This window comes from Sparus aurata, chromosome 17 (assembly GCF_900880675.1).
Source record: "Sparus aurata chromosome 17, fSpaAur1.1, whole genome shotgun sequence".
Taxonomy (NCBI): Eukaryota; Metazoa; Chordata; class Actinopteri; order Spariformes; family Sparidae; genus Sparus; species Sparus aurata.
Window position 1 is genome coordinate 23,154,449 of NC_044203.1, and position 16,618 is coordinate 23,171,066.

General features: G+C 41.5%; 3 protein-coding genes across 5 annotated transcripts in view; 2 read left to right on the forward strand and 1 right to left on the reverse strand.

Moving 5' to 3' along the window:
- Positions 1–1,200: 1,200 nt before the first annotated feature.
- On the forward strand, positions 1,201–6,030 carry LOC115566823 (NADH dehydrogenase [ubiquinone] flavoprotein 1, mitochondrial-like). The gene is made up of 10 exons (XM_030392834.1): positions 1,201–1,442; positions 2,589–2,671; positions 2,772–2,942; positions 3,048–3,231; positions 3,309–3,498; positions 3,627–3,839; positions 3,936–4,102; positions 4,201–4,282; positions 5,186–5,331; positions 5,467–6,030. Exons 1-10 carry the CDS (start codon positions 1,359–1,361, stop codon positions 5,560–5,562), a joined length of 1,416 nt encoding a protein of 471 aa, XP_030248694.1. The 5' UTR covers positions 1,201–1,358; the 3' UTR covers positions 5,563–6,030.
- A 136-nt stretch (positions 6,031–6,166) lies between these two features.
- On the reverse strand, positions 6,167–14,391 carry khdc4 (KH domain containing 4, pre-mRNA splicing factor). 3 transcript variants are annotated; one of them, XM_030392823.1, is made up of 14 exons: positions 14,259–14,391; positions 13,654–13,831; positions 12,777–12,905; positions 12,607–12,686; positions 12,457–12,509; positions 12,186–12,364; positions 11,561–11,772; positions 11,377–11,437; positions 10,564–10,624; positions 10,151–10,443; positions 9,500–9,643; positions 8,068–8,177; positions 7,876–7,961; positions 6,167–6,968 (listed from the first exon to the last, which is right to left on the reverse strand). In XM_030392823.1, exons 1-14 carry the CDS (start codon positions 14,285–14,287, stop codon positions 6,736–6,738), a joined length of 1,848 nt encoding a protein of 615 aa, XP_030248683.1. In that variant the 5' UTR covers positions 14,288–14,391; the 3' UTR covers positions 6,167–6,735. The 3 variants fall into 3 exon arrangements, 2 of the variants coding, with proteins under 2 accessions (XP_030248683.1, XP_030248684.1); XR_003981082.1 differs by having other exon boundaries at positions 6,905–6,968; positions 8,068–8,149; XM_030392824.1 differs by lacking the exon at positions 6,167–6,968 and having other exon boundaries at positions 7,818–7,961; positions 8,068–8,149.
- Positions 14,392–14,394: 3 nt separating this feature from the next.
- The window catches only part of kcnj14 (potassium inwardly rectifying channel subfamily J member 14), a 37,884-nt gene continuing 35,660 nt past the window's right edge, over positions 14,395–16,618 (forward strand). Inside the window, exon 1 of the mRNA XM_030392829.1 lies at positions 14,395–14,660. The gene's annotated coding sequence lies outside the window, so the exon portion shown is untranslated. The remainder of the gene's footprint in view (positions 14,661–16,618) is intronic.

Consider the following 16,618-nt stretch of genomic DNA (forward strand, 5'->3'; position numbering starts at 1 on the left):
GATACAGGATTTTTCAGGCTGATGTCAGTAATTGAAATTGTCAAATATCCAGTAAGAAGATGTCAGATTATATTGTTTAAAAATGTAAGCCATAACAGTTTTATTAAGAAACTCCTAGATTTGGTCAGTAAAGAGTTGTGACTGACATGCATAGTGAGAAGGACATTTTACAATCACAAAGTAACCTGTGCTCACTGGTGGTCAAACAATGCAATGGAGACACTCTTCTTAAAGTACCTCAAACATACCTGAGCCCTTTCTGTACTGACATTTCTTATTAATCATTAGCTAATACGAAGCTCATATTGTGCAATAACATCAGCCTAGTGATTTGGTCAAACTGTATCAGTTAACTACTAATAATGACATTTTGAAACGGATGTTCTTAAAATAAACTTACACTTTCATGAATTTCAGTTAGTGCCAGCCCTCCTTGAAAGTAGTAAGTCTCTTGAAGGATACTTCAAAGACATGACTGCTGAAAATATCCCTTAGTTCTTTGAACTGCCCACTTCCTGACATAGTTCAGGAAGACAGGAACTTCCCACTACTTCTTTGATAATACCAAGGAACCTGAAAACTAAGGAAGAGGCTTTTTGTTATATACACGCTATAGTGAACTCTATGTCACCAAAGTCTACCTGTAAAGATGGATGGATGAGTGAGTAGCAGTCCCCGTGTTCGGTGTGATGACATTTTATGTCCGTTACAACTTATGTTGTTTAGCCACTTGTTAGCAAACGCCATTTTTAAAACACCTAAGCACTTTATAATTAAACTGTGGGACATTTAGCGTTGTAGGACAATGTGTGGTAGCCACATAACTTATTCAGGCAGTTAACTGAAAACGCAATAAAATAAAAATAAAAACTCACTGAGACCAGCGAACCGGATTGCGAAAATGCCTACTTATTTTCAGGACTTCACTTGGTTTCAGGACTACAAACTACAGCGCCATTGTTTATGTTGTAACTAACACCCGCGCTTTTTTGCTATGACACAAAATGTCTGCTGGGATAATTCTTCTCTACATCATTGACCGGGTGGAACTTGGGTACATTAATGATTATTAATGATTAACAATTAATGATAGCTCCTCACAGTGGCCCTGATACTGACCAATTTACCGTGTGTCAAGTGCATTGATTACCTGCCGGGTGCCGCAGGGGAAGCTGGGAAGGGACGTGACGTGGTCGGTTAATCCTCTTAGTTTAATTAAACTGAACCAGCAGGCCCACACTTCAACAGCGGAGGGTTCAGAAATCGATTAGGTTGTGTAAGAAGTCAGACGACGAGCAGGTTCGAGATTTGAACCAGTCGGAGGTGAGCTGGAGGTGCTGGTCCAGCGGCTCTGCAGGATGCTGCCCCGGCGGATGCTGTGGGGCGCCTTGGTGCGTCAGGTGGCTCCGCGTCTGACCTACAGCACCGCAGCACAGCCGCAGGTAGGCCTGCCCTCACACCGCAGTCTGCACCGGCCCACAGGCCTGCTGTCACACTCAGGCAAGGAGAGGTTAGACACGGAGCAAGTCACAGCTTTTAGTTAGAGATTAGAACTATTTGCCTTTAATGAGCTGTTTATGATGAATTAGTCTTAAGGCTGACAAAGCCTGTGTTCATCGTACATATTGATCTATATGAGAATGATATAACATTGATTTAATATGATTATTTAAGAGGTATATTTAAAGAAAATGTGTGAAAAGGCATTGTCGATAGACACTTCTTAAAAGTAGAGAGGGCTATTGGAATATTTGAGTGTTTCACTTGATTTTTTATTCCGTGACATATCAGAATGTATCCCCGAAAATAACGCGATACATTTCATTTGACTTTAATGCAGCATATCCCAATATCCCCCACTAAATATGAGTAGTGTATTTACTTGCATATATTTTCATTATGTTGCAGTATATACCAATGATTACTGTATTGCAGTACTATAAAATTTCTGACATTAGTTTTATGGTTTTCAGGTCTGTTTGATCACTGCAACGTGCCCAGATGTTGTCACATAGTTTTTAAAATTAAACATGAAATGGTTAGATATTAAATATATATATACACATCCCCTCAATTCAGACAATTCACAGAAATCCGTTTAACCAACTCGCATATAAAGTGATTATTTTAATTTTAAAACTCCCAAATTTCCCATATTGGCATGTATCAATGAATGCATACGTAAGGCCTCCTGTGTGTTCAAAAGTTTTTTCATGTAATGCATTGCTTAATGCTTTGGTAATTGAACAATCCCTTTTTTTAAATCAAAAATGCTAAAAATGTGCTGTTTTCAGCTCAGATTTGAGAACTACATGCTTTTATTTGTCTAAATACTAAATTGGATATCTTTGGGGTTTTGAATGCTGATTGTACAAAAAAAGACATTTAAAGATGTCTCCTTGGGCTGAGGGAAATTATAACAGGAGTCTTTGCTTTGTCTGACATAATCAGGAGATGAAACTGATAATGAAAACAATCTTTATTATGTATAACGTTAAGTATGGCAGGTCTAGTTTTTCACGTGCCCATCTTTGCAGTAACATAGCTGCTTTGTTAGTCACACTTGTCTTTTCTCTTCCTGTCACCAGGTGAAGCCAAAAAAGACCAAATTTGGCCCTCTGAGTGACCAAGATCGGATATTCACCAACTTATATGGCCGTCATGAGTGGAGGTAGGAGCATGTGAGACAAAAACAGTTTTGCATCAGCTCTAATGGCCTGAAACTCAGCAAACACACACTCTGTCTCTCATCCTCTCCATCCTCCTGACAGACTAAAGGGAGCTCTCAAACGAGGAGACTGGTACAAGACTAAAGAGATCATACTGAAGGGATCAGACTGGATCATAAATGAAGTGAAGATCTCGGGGCTTCGAGGCCGAGGAGGTGCGGGTTTCCCCACCGGCATGAAGTGGAGCTTCATGAACAAACCCAGCGACGGCAGGTAGGAACAAGAAAGAGAAGAAACAATCGAGATCTGATTCACCTGAAGCACTGTCCACACCAGTAATGAAACTCTTGTGATGTTTCTTTCTTTACTGTGTTTCAGGCCTAAATACCTGGTGGTGAATGCCGATGAAGGGGAGCCGGGGACGTGTAAAGACCGTGAGATAATGCGTCATGACCCCCATAAGCTGATAGAAGGCTGCCTGGTCGCTGGGAGAGCAATGGGCGCTCGTGCTGCGTACATTTACATCAGAGGAGAGTTTTACAACGAGTCGTCAAATCTGCAGGTATACAAAGGCATATACAGATGGCTCGTCAGTTCATAGATGCTGCGTGTCTTATACTATGTTGTCTCTCCAAACAGGTGGCCATTAATGAGGCCTACAAATCCCAGCTGATAGGGAAGAACGCCTGTGGCTCGGGGTATGACTTTGACGTGTTTGTGATGCGAGGAGCCGGAGCGTACATCTGTGGGGAGGAGACGGCGCTCATCGAGTCTCTTGAGGGCAAGCAAGGGAAACCCCGACTCAAGCCGCCGTTCCCTGCAGACATAGGTGAGATGACAGCTCCAACACCCGGGTTCCTGCTGAGGTTAATTATGGTTTAAGAAACTGCAAAATAGGGTAATGTTGTAATTACAGTCCTTTGGTGGTTATCACTGTGTTTCTCTCTCTCCCTTAAGGGGTGTTTGGATGCCCGACGACAGTCTCCAACGTGGAGACGGTTGCTGTGGCGCCTGAGATCTGTCGTCGGGGCGGAGCTTGGTTCGCAGGTTTCGGGAGGGAGAGGAACTCTGGGACGAAGCTGTTCAACATCTCCGGTCACGTGAATACGCCGTGCACGGTGGAGGAAGAGATGTCTATTCCTCTGAGGGAGCTAATAGAGAGGCACGCAGGTGTGTGTGTTTACAGTCCATCTCTGTGTTGATGCAGGTTTCCTTTTCCGAGATGCTGACATGACTTCCTTTTCTGCTCTCGTCTGGTTGGCACAGGAGGAGTGAGGGGCGGTTGGGACAATCTATTAGGAGTGATCCCAGGTGGGTCCTCCACTCCCATCATCCCTCGACATGTGTGTGATGATGTTTTGATGGATTTCGATGACCTGGTCCGTGCAGAGACTGCACTGGGAACCGCTGCTGTCATAGTGATGGATAAATCGGTAAACACACTCCTGAATACTGCACACGACAAAACACACTGCGCCCTCAGCGACAATCTGTCTGCAAAGAGAATCTGAGAACTGTATTTTTCCTCCAGACTGACGTGATCCGAGCCATCGCACGCTTGGTTGAGTTCTACAAACATGAGAGCTGTGGACAGTGCACCCCCTGCAGAGAGGGTAAAGAACTGCAGAAGTATTTAACACTAAATGCATCACCTCATTATGACCTTTGATTCCTCTTATAACCAACTCTGTTGTAGAACTCTGTTGCCATTTCTCTCTTTAACAGGCTAGAATAGTTATTTACATACACAAACAGCTCAGTGTGATCGGTGCTGGATACCAAGAAGTCATCATGAATACAGTTGATGTTCCTGCACGCTGGAATCAGAGCTCCCTTAAGTTTGGTTGGAGAAGCACTCAGATCTTATATTTAGGCAGAAAAAAACACAAAATAACACTATGTTTTTGCATCCCAAAATTAATAAGTTTTCAGTGTAATCCAAGTCTCAGAGAGCCCCCTGAGATTGATTGATTGATTTTTGATAAGACGTTATTTACACTCTTGATGTAAAGTTGAGCTTTTGCTACCACTTCAGGACAGGGTCACGCAACGGTTTTAGCTCTACAGCCACAGTGAAGATTTCACTTTGAAATGATGTAAATAACATTTCTTCAATTTAATTTAAGACCTCAGGGCTTCCAGAGACTGGAATTACATCAGATGAGCTTTACAGAGCCATCTTATGTTTTGTTTTATTTTTGGGGGTTGTTTAACTTTAGAATTTTTTGTAAAGTCCCCAGCTACTTCAGTTGTTAAGGAGAATTCTGCAAGTGTTTTGCTATGAAGCTCCAGAAATGCTTTGTCGATTATGAAACTGACTTTCCATCAGGATGAAAATGATTAGATAATTTTCATTGTTGGGTGAATGTACAATTTAAAATCTAAACACACTTAAAAGTATCCAAGTCCCCCTCATTTTCTTAATGCTGGGATTTGCCTGAAGAAGACTTATGTTGTGATTCTACCGTTCTTCTCTGTTGTATTCAACTTTTCTCACTATGTCTCCTCTCCTTCAGGAGTTGACTGGATGGATAATATGATGTGGAGGTTTGTGCGAGGAGAAGCAGCCGTTTCAGAGATCGACATGATCTGGGAGCTGAGCAAGCAGATCGAGGGACACACCATCTGTGCCCTCGGGGATGGAGCTGCCTGGCCTGTGCAGGTGAATTTACAGATCTAAATATGTAGCTGTTAATGAAACACCGTCTGAGGTTACAAAGTTCTGAAACATGTATTTATTAACATTTTAACGAGTATTTTTCTTTCTATTCATCTTCCTTTTTATATATATATGCAGGGACTGATTCGCCACTTCCGGCAAGTCATGGAGAGCCGCATCGCTCAGTATAATAAGAAAAACCCTCCGAGGGAACCAGAGATTGAGATGATCTGAGACCACACAGCATCAAGTCCTTAACAACAGTATTAATATCTCATCATGCTTTGTGTTTATCATTTTTTAAACAGGTTTTAAATGTAATATTTGTTCTTTAAGAGAATACACATTGTAAGTTGTGCTGCTTCAGTGAAATGTTTCAGGTTTAGAGTTATCTTCATTGCAAAACCTGAACAGGCAACATGTTTTTAAAGAGATTTTACACAAGGATGATATTTGTAATCAGTTCTGCAGCAAGTTTGTCACTTAATCCACTATTTATATAACATGACCATAGATGTTTTGTTTCATCGTATCATTATGAAGTAAATGTTGATTGCACAATTTAATTGATGTAGAATAATGAAACCATTAATGTTTACATTGGTAACCTCGTTATCTCTGTACAGATTTTGGTTATCTGGGAAAAGGAAGTGTAACTGGCGATCTATTAGTATTACAGACTGAAAGACTGACTGAACTCGAGTTGTGTCCTGTGTTATTTGCAATTCTGATAAGACCACTTGGAAACTGTTGACAGCTAATTGGCATTTGTTTTGTGATGATCGGCAGAAGAGACTTTCATAAGGAATATACACATAAGACTCACTAGCTCAAACACTGCAATAAATTAAGTTTATTTATTTCATAAAAGCATGAGATAAATTCAATCGGTTTACTACATGTTAGTCCAATATGATCCGTCAAAAAAGACCATAATAGAAAAGGATGATATCACTGACAAGGACAGGGAGAAAGGAAAGAAAAGGGGGTAAGACAAAGTTGGAAAGGCTGTTTTAGGGAAAAAATTAAGAGTGATGTACAACACCTTTGCCTTGTGAGATTGTTTTTACAATGACAATATATTCAAACACTTCACCTGGCATGTGATTTTATTCCGTTCCAAATAAAACTGGAGGCAGAAAGTTGCTCATCTGACCGTCTATACATCCACAAAATAGTTTGGAATATCAGTCCTGCAAATGTTCATCTTCAAACTATAATGTGTGCACCAAAAAATCAAATATTAGTATGTCTATGAGGACCCAAGTACTAAAATGCAACCAACATGTAGCTGTTTAGAGTCATCCACGTGATGAGCAGGTGATGATTGATGGGAGAAGACAGGCTCAGTTTGGGTGAACATCCCATAAGACTTCGGCACAAAGCATTGAGGGAGATTTTCCTGTTTTAGGGTGCCATCCAGAAAGGCATAGACTGCGGCTGTGGCTGTGTTTTGGCACGCGGGGGTGGTGGAGGAGGGCAGCGATAGCCCTGCGTCCAGCCTGAGGAGGTGGAGGTAGGGGGAACTGCCCCAGGGTTACCTGGCCCTGAGGCTTTGGAGGTCGAGTGGTCTTCCTCTTCATCCGAGGAGTCGCCCGTGTATGCCACCAAACCAGTTTTTAATCTCTTCACTGTGGGCTCTGAAATTTGGAGAGGGGAGGAGCATGTGGGGGAGGACGGGAGAGAAATATGGGGAGAAAAAACATACACAAAAACAGCAGCAGCACAAGTTCATTAATCCAAACACATTTTGGGAGAGACAAATAGTTAATAGATTTAAATCATAGTTTGTCAGCAGAGTAGAGAAGGGGGGCAGCCATTCGAAAGCAGCCATTGGTTGGTGGGGAGCGACAGTGTTTGGGCCGTCCAATCGAGAGGAAGGACGGCGTCACAGGGACGAGTCGTGCCCCACCCCCAATCAGAATCCAGCATCGCCCCAGAGATACATGGAAGAGAGGAAAAACACAGAGAAAAAGAGAAAAACACAAAAACAGGAGAGATTCTCATTAGTGAGGAAAGCAAAAAAATAAACAGATACACCAGACTGATGATGTCATCAGAACGGGACGGTAAGGTGGACTTGACTTATCAGACTTCTTTATAAAAGGACTGAACAATGCACAAAAAGATGTCAGGTCATAGCTCCATCTCACTATCTGGAGATTTCTAGTCACAGCAGCAGAATCCTGTAAGAATCATAAGAAGCATAAGGGCCAGTTTGAGGCTGAGTATGAGAGGGTGTAACACTTCATTAGTCTAATCTGTCACAGAAACCAGGGGCCTTATTATTCAAATCCAGATATTAGGCCAACTACGTGTCCTAATACATCTTCGGGGGCTTCACGTAACAGATCAAGTTCTCAAGTATAACCACAGACAGTTAGACACGGTCCAGTGGCCCGGGACAGGATTTACAATTTACTCTTTGCACCTCTGTGAACAGATCCAGGCTGAGCTTATAAAGGGGCAGAGTCCACATTAAGGAAGTGTGGATTTGGATTTGGATTTGGGCAGGGATTTTGTCAATCCACGGGATAATGCCCTTACCCACGAGGCATTGCGGTACCCTCCTCTCCTCCATCTTGGGTCTCACTCCATTCACAGGCAGCGGGGGTGGAGGCATTAGCTGCCTACTGCAGAAGACAAAGAGAGATGTGTCAGCTAACAACTGACCCCTGCACACCATCAGTCTCTTTTAAATGAATTAACTCTAAACTACTACAACAAAACTATGCGTACCTGTCCCTCTCACTCGGTGGGCCAGAGGAACTTGGTGGTGGGGGTCCTGTGGCCTCCGGGCTGCCCACTGGGAAGCCTGCACCTAAATTAGTCATATGAATGGGTCCATGCTATGAGCAGAAAAACACACAGGCCTGATTAGCAGAGATCCTCAACTAAACCCTGTCCTGACACTTTAATACGACTAATAACTCGAGAAGAACTATTTAAATTTTATGATCTATAAATCTCAATTTTCCATTCACTCCCAAAGCAAAAGAAACCCATTTAAATTTTTTTTTAATGACTCTGAATTGAAAATAATAAATGTTTAATTTGTGATGATACTGAAACGACTGATCATTTATTTTTCCAGTTAGTGTATCCTGAACCTTTCTGGCTACAGGAACATAACATTTTTTATGGATAATGCACGATAGCAAAGGTGACCATCTGGTTAATTACATTCTTAAGCCCTAGTCACACGGGACTAGTATTACCAGTTGATCTCATGTAATTTAGAAATTACCAACGGACATTTGTGTTTCGTGTGGCGCCTCTGTCTTTGGTGAAATATGGCGGAATTGTTACTTTACAAACTACAGACATGGCACATTCACAGAGGATTCAGATCACAGAAGTCCTCTGCAATTATTACAATTCACTACAGGTCCCCAGGCAATATTGGGAAATGTTAAAAACACAAATCAAAGTTTATGAAAGTGAAACATACATTTAACAGTATAATGATATATATGAAAGCCCTCAAGTCAAGGAAAATGTATAATAGAAGACATCTATGAGAAACAGCCCTAGCCCTATACTTGAATTCATTTACTTACTTACTTATTTACATTATTTCAATATAAAGTCATTGTTATGTTTGTGCATCTGATCGAACTGGTCTTTTATACAGGATCGTTGAGCCATTTTGTTTGTACATTGGAAATTGTTCAATTAAAAAAAAAAAAAAAAATATATATATATATATATATATATATATATATATATATATATAACTTATTATTACACCAGCGGCAAAGTGAAATCACTGTGAATATCTTACCACAAGTCTGATTACACTGACATTTTTCCAGCCTCTATGAAAGATACCTGAGGCTGGTCAGTAAAAATACTCCATACTTTGATACTCCATATTATCAGTAGAAAGACAGGAAAACTGTAAGTGAACAACACAAGGAAACAGGCCATGCTGTCTTATCAGTGTTCATAAAACAGAAGGAAGGTGGTTGACATAGTGATAGAAAAATCACAGACGATGAATTAACAGAACAGCTATTGACAGAAATGCATATCATTAGCTGATGAAATTCAACACACACTCAGACATACTGTAATCGTTGTGGACATAACAAGGTGGAGAAAAGTAAAGAAGGGTGACAAAAATCAGTATAGAATGATGATCTGTAATGGTGGAGGAGCTGTTGATCACCTGGTATCCGAGCAGGCCGCTGTTCCTCTCGTCTGGGACCTCCTCTGTGAAGCGTCTTTTCTGCGGTGGGTTGGCTGGGGTGGCAGAAGGTGGAGCTTTGGGTGGCGCTGCAGCAGATGGAGGAAAGGGTACAGGAGGAAGATTCTGCAGAGAAGAAAAAAACAACAATAATTAACATTATTGCAGGTATTATTGCTTTGCAAGCTATTATGGTTGTCAAAACCAGTGGTACTTCATTAAATGCTTTAAACCATATGATGCATTTATTAGAATCAAAATTACTGGTGCTATAAAAAACAAAACAAAAAAAATACAGATTTGTAATGAAAATTTCAAGGGTACACAGATATTAACATTATAGCATATGTGTTGGTATCTTCAGGTTGTTAGTAAAAAATTTGATAAAAATCATCCTTATTTGTTTGGCACTGACTTTTGGTATGCTGTGGTATTGAAAAAAGCTATCAAGTTTTCTTTTTACACTACTGTATACAGTATTGTATCGAAGTTTTAAATGCTGCTTGCATTGTGACAACCTGGAAATCCACACAAGTGGTGAAGACAAAGTCCAAAACTGTTTCTTGTTTCAGAGAAGGAACTATTATGCTTTACCTCTTTCATTACATAGAATAGAGGACTTGGTGGACCTACCTGTGGCATGGTGACTGGAGCAGGAGCAGGAGCAGGTGCGAGAGCTGGAGCTGGAACGGGAGCTGGAATGGGGGTAGGAGCAGGAGCAGGGGTGTGGGCAGGGGGGAGGGTATACTGAGGAGGCACACCTGCAGGTGCTGTGGGAGGTAAAGGGGGTGGGACAGTGTAAGGTGGAGGGAGAGGTTGCGGCTGAGGTGGTGGTACGGGCATGGGGTAGCCTGGTTGATAACCAGCAGGGTGGTAGTACGGAGGCTGCAGAGGCATCCCATTCACCACTGGGGGCTGCGCGAAACCTGGAGGAGGGAGAGGAAACCGATCAAGTCAGGCTCTTTCAATCTGACTGAGTATCTTTGTGTATTGTTAAATAAAGTGATAAACATAAACCACAGAGAGGCAACCAGCTATATTTTTACCTTGTTGTGTTGGCATCATTGTGCTCATTTGATTGAGGAAGCGAGAATACTCTGCATGGACCTAGAGACAGACAAACATTGTACGTAAGGCTTTTTAGTGTTCCAAGGACTAACATATGATTTATTGGAAATCATAAGACAACAGCAAAAGAGAAAAGTGACATCACTATATTTCGGAAGAAAATAATGTGAAAACTCTGTCACACACCTACTACAAATGATTTGATAGCATTCAGCAATACCTTCCTTTAGAGCAGAAAGCTGTGTGTGAAGAAAATGCAACTCAAACTTGTAATCTACATTGGTGGTATAAAACAAACACGACTATCTACAGTCTTGTGACTGCAGATAAGTTTTATCTCATCTCAAAGCTCAAATCAATAACGCTGTTCATAGTAAAAGGAAGTGCATGTTAATTTTTTCACACCAACTTAAAGCTTTGTTCGCTAGAGTGGCAACAACAGGCTGGTAACGACAACCATTTCTGTTTGACAGAGCTACAACATTTGGAAATGTCAGCAGAGGCCAAAAGGGATATTAGTGATCAATCAATGATAGATTACACATGGCTAGGAATTTAATTAGGCAAGCTGAAGTACATCCCTGGGACATTTGCTTTAACCCAGTGCCAAATCTCCAAACAGTTACTATTAAGCTCTACACAGCCAACTATTTCTTGCTCAAACAAAAGGTAAAGAGGGTGCATTTGTAATTCTATAAACTTATAAAGGAGGGTCAGTTTTACTGACAAAGAGCTGGAGTCAAGTATCAGTATTGTGGTTTCTTATGTGACAGTAACAGGAAATCACTCACTGTCTGAAGCAAGTTCTCACACAAGGTTTTTGCAGCTGCAAGCCCTTCTGGTTTAGGATGACTGGAGAGAGAGCAGACTGCAATCAGTTCCGTTTATCCCGCAATACTACAAATCCAGTTGCTCAAGCAGGAATTTTGACATGCAAGGTTCATAATCTTTCATAATTCATTGAACAGCACCCACCTGATATAGATGTACATGGGTTCAAAGGCCTCTCGCCCAGACGCAGGCTCTAAACAGCCTGATCCTTTTCCTCTGAGGAAGACTTTGGCCCCAGTTTCAGCCTGGATGTGCTGTAGATACGAACAGCCAGGGCCCTCCACCCGCTCTTTGACAACAAATCCCGGGATTGCGTGCTCCAGGCCTACAAAGACTTTATCTTGAACATAATGCATCTAAGAAAGGAAACACAACATATGGACAAACATTAACTACATAACTCTAGGTCATTAAAAGCCATCAACCAGCTATGAGGTAAAAGATGCCATTAAATGGCCAATATTATATTTCTCTGCACATACACACTTGGAAAGGTATCTGAATATTCATCTCGAACCTCATACAAATACTGTACTCAACGAATACATCCTGCACCCCTCGTTGTTGCGTGACAACAACACCAATTGTTGTGTAATGTGACACAACTGCTGCTGATGAGGACGGGGATCATGGATTTGCCTCGAGTTTCTATTGAGTGATGTTCAATTGTACTTTTACTAGCCGGGGGTTGGACACATTCATGTTCCTAGTTGTCTGGAACGCAGTATTGGCTCATGGGATATAAAAAGACAAAAGGAAACTGTCATACCCCGGACTGAAAGTGTGGTTTGTGGTGGGTCATGGGGGGCAGTGATGGAGGGGGAGGGTTGTGCTGCTGGTAAATTGTGACAGAAGCTCCACTAGGGGGGAAGGTTGAAGAAGAAGATGAGGCAGTCGCAGCCTTCACCACACCGTTGGTGATGATCTCTTTGATTCTATTTACTGCCCCTGGAAACACGGGAAAGAAACCGTCAGTCTAATGACATGATATATGAAGACATCCATTCATGACTGACGGAGGATAAATCTGAAGTACTGACTGTCGACGAGCTCCCTAGTCTGTCCTTGGACGTGCAGGTACAGAGGTCGATCCCTGCGTGGGACGAGCAGAGGGGTTGTGTTAACATGAAATAAATAAACAGCAGGTTTTTAAGATCAGTTGTCGACATTAAAAGGGCGTGAGAATTCACCCTGGTAGCGCTTTCCCCTTCTCTTCTGCAGTCATGTATCGGCCTCTTGTTGAAACAGCCGCACCGCTCACTTTGCTGATCTGTAGACAAAGTGTTAGAGAGTGCATATCAATAAGTAGCTAGCAATAACCTGAATTCTGAGAGATATTTTTGTCCATATTGACGCTGACCTCATCCTGCGTTTGTCCGCGCGTCAGGAGGTTTCTACAGGTGATTGGGACGTCGTTGATCTCGACCTCAGCTACGACCAGGTCATCCTTGGCCTTTGCTGGCACCGGAGGCTTCCCAACACCTACAACCTGAGAGAGGAGGGTGTAGTGAAGTGTGTGTCACTCCAAATGAATTGTGATGAGATTATACTAACATTCGACAGTGTTTCAGACACACTGACTAATTTGTGGCAGTGCACCACAGAATCAACACTGACCGCCAGATACTGGGTTTTGTTTTTTTATACGCTACTTAAAAATGCATGCAAAATGCCGTCGTGGCAGGAGTCGAAACTCTGCACAAAGAGGGTGATGAGGTTCTGCCAAAAAGGGCCTGCCCTGTTTATTGGACGACAGCCACTGATACAGCAAAGGCCATTTTGGCACACCCTCATCACCCTCTCCATGCAGAGTTTCAAATCCTGCCATGAGGAAGGAGGTATACCTGTCTTTTCAGTCTGATGTGTACTGATTGTGTCAGCTACTGTTATGAAACAAACTACCCTTCAGGGACAATAAAGACTAACTCTAACTCTAACTAATATTACCCGGCCCTCCAAACATAATATAATGGCCCTGCATCATGAGTGATTACTGTCACTCCAGTTGTACAAGTTCACTCGTGTGAAAATGTTTAGAATATAGACTCCACTACAGAAATGGTTATAAGAAATTTCAGATAATCCAAAACAGTATAAAAACAGTTATACAAGTGATTGATTGATTGATTGATTGATTGATTGCGTATGATGTGTATCAATTTGTTAGATACTGCACTGACAGTTGGATTGTGTAGAGACCTAACCACCAGCAATACTAATAGTATGCTCCTATATACCTTATCTGGAGGGCCCGGAGTGCCAATCTGCGAGGGTTTGAGTTTGCCCTTGGCTACCAGCATCGCATTAATCTTGGCAGCCACAGCAGCTGCAGCATCCAGAGCCCCGGTGGGTGCAGCCTCAGCCTCCCCCATCCCACCAGAGCCGGGGCCGGGCTGGTCCCATTTGCTGCGGCGGCTAGGACAGAAAAATTAAACAATGATTGTAGTGAATAACAGAGAAGAGAAGTAACCTAGACTTTGATTGTGTTGGTATAACACAAGTCACCCTTACAACTGCTACAGTATTGTTGATGCTTTGGAAACGGACCAAGAGGCGAGACTCTTTTACTTCGCTCTTACATGTTAGCTTTACGTGATCATTACGGTACATGCACACTGAAAAACCCGCATGCTGTCTTTGGAAACACCTTACATAATCTGCTACTATATAAAGCAGAACTAGTATGAACCAGAGCGCAGAAGCAGCAGCCCGACAACACTCCGCCATGATTATATAAACTGTCTACCGTTAGCTAGCTTGGAGGCTAACTGAAAGCATCTGGACGGCGGGTCAAATACCACAGAAAAATGTTAAAAAAAACAGCCCGTTCTGACACACTCACCCGCCATTTTGGGTTCCACAATATGACATCAATATCCTCTCCAGCGGATTTTTCCCTCTCAGTGCGAAATAGCTGTGTTTTAGCTGCTGCACAGTGTAGTGTGGGCTGTGTTGGCTGCTAGCCACAGTAGCCACTGCCGCTACATACAGCTCTGTTTCCGCCTCCGGTTAACGCTGTTTGCTGGCATTGATACTCTCTCACAAACTCATTCACACACACGGGGGCGCCAGATACCAGCACACGTTTCTTCTGAGCATTAAAACAGGTTCAGGTGTGAGGCTACTACCTCACCTGTCCCGCGTGTCAACACCTCCGTGCCACCCTTGAGTGGGTTTCTCCGGAGGAGCCATCAAAGTCTCTCCAGTGGAGGAAAGCGCCTTTAGCTGCAGCACATGCTTTAAGGTAAGTGTCAACTATTACACCACCTGCTTCTTAAAATGTATGTCTAAAGCATGTGAACTACACACATGTATATCTCATTTAACTTTTACAACTTGTTTCAATTTAGGACAGAGGGTTTTGACCCTTTGTGTCATTATTTAGAAGCTAACGTTAATGCTAAACAAGCTAGTATTTAGCTAAGTTAACCCAATGATGACCAAGCATTTTTTATTTTTTACAATATTCCCTTTTACTGAAATGTAGTTACATTTTTGCTTTTTAATCTATTATAGGCAACAAAATTATGAAATTATATACCACTTTAAAAAATTCTCTTTTAAAGGGACCCTACAATGTATATCTCAAGGCAATTCATGAAGTAATCACAGGACAATAGTTGTCTTTGTGGAAGATTTAGAATATTAGCATAGTTACAATTCTTTAAAGCAAAACACGAATTATAGAAAAACTACCAAAAATAACAAATTGTCATGGAGTCAATATATTTAATGTTTCTGGAAAATCTGTCGTTGCATTTTGATTAGAGCCAGGCAGGGATATCTGGAGATAAACCTTTTCATGTATTTGTCATATATTTGAGTATAATGTAGAAAAAGATGCTTGGGGTAACTAATCATTCAATCCCCAGACAAGTTTACTGTTTCAGTTCCCTGATGTCATTTTTGAAAATAAAGTTTATCAGCCATGATATCAATATCAGAATAATATCGTTATCAGCCCTAAAAATTAAGTGTAGTTGGAAGTAATTCTTTGTTTTGCTGGCCATAGTTAAAAACTTAAACCCCCCTCAAGCTTTCAAACTGAACTTGGTTAAAGCATGTGAGATCTGTAGGCTTTCAGTATTCTTGGTGATGGGTTAAAGGACCCATTTGGTCCTCAAGGCTTTGTTGCTGGCAGAGGATGAAGTCAGCATCCTACAGAGACAGACAACAGCATCATGCCTGCCGGCTCCCAGGCTGTTCAGATGTACTGGGTTACCGAGAGTCACTCCGGCAGGTACAGGTGTTCTGTTACTGACCACCCAGGAGCTCAGAGACATGGCCGGGAGGTGCAGGTTACTGTGGAAGGCGAGAACGCTGCGTGAGGGCAACATGGATCAATAGATTGAACAACCAGCAGCCCTAGTTGAATTTCTTTTGTTCAGTGATGCAGGGTGTTGAAAACAGTATGAAAAACTCTGCTTTCTAGAGTTTGATTAGGATCGATGTCTTTCGCGTGTACGTAAGAGGAAATGACTTGTTTCCAAAGGCTTTGTGTTGGATTTCACTGGCTTTGTTTGTGCTCATCTATTAGGACTTATTTTTACTTTGCTTTCTAATTCAAGAGTGGACGTATTGGATTATATTCAGTTCTTGTACAGCAATCAAGCTGTATTTTATGCAAAAAAACATCTTACAGTTTGCAATTAGGTTTTCACTGAAACAGCTCACTTAAAAAAACTTGATTTACAACCGTGGAGCCATTTTCAGCGTACATTTAGGCAAATTTAAGGTCTTTACAAATGTACCTTTGACTTGAAAAAAGAACCAAATAGTCCCTTGAGGGATAGAGTGTTTTTTTTTTTTTATCCCACACCCCTGTTACTAAGATGTTATTGTGTGCAAGAACTTATAATGCATATTTCACCTCTAAATGATCTACTTTCAATTTTTGCTCCCTTTCATTTTAAAGACATGAAGATCAAATTCAGCCCTGGTGGGTTTTCAAAAAGCTGTTCAAACCCTTTTTCAAATTTGTAAGGGGTTTTTATGATCAATAATAGATTATTGATAAAGTTTCAGTACAGCAGTTAAGTAGGACTTTGCATTGCTAATTTGATAATTGTTCAAATAAAGTATTATGAATTCTTGATACAAGGGTTGGTGAGCTTTAATATCTCAAAACTGTTCATGTAAATAGTTACATAATCAAATGAAGTTATATTTCTCTGTGAGGCATTTGCTCAGTACTGTTTGAAC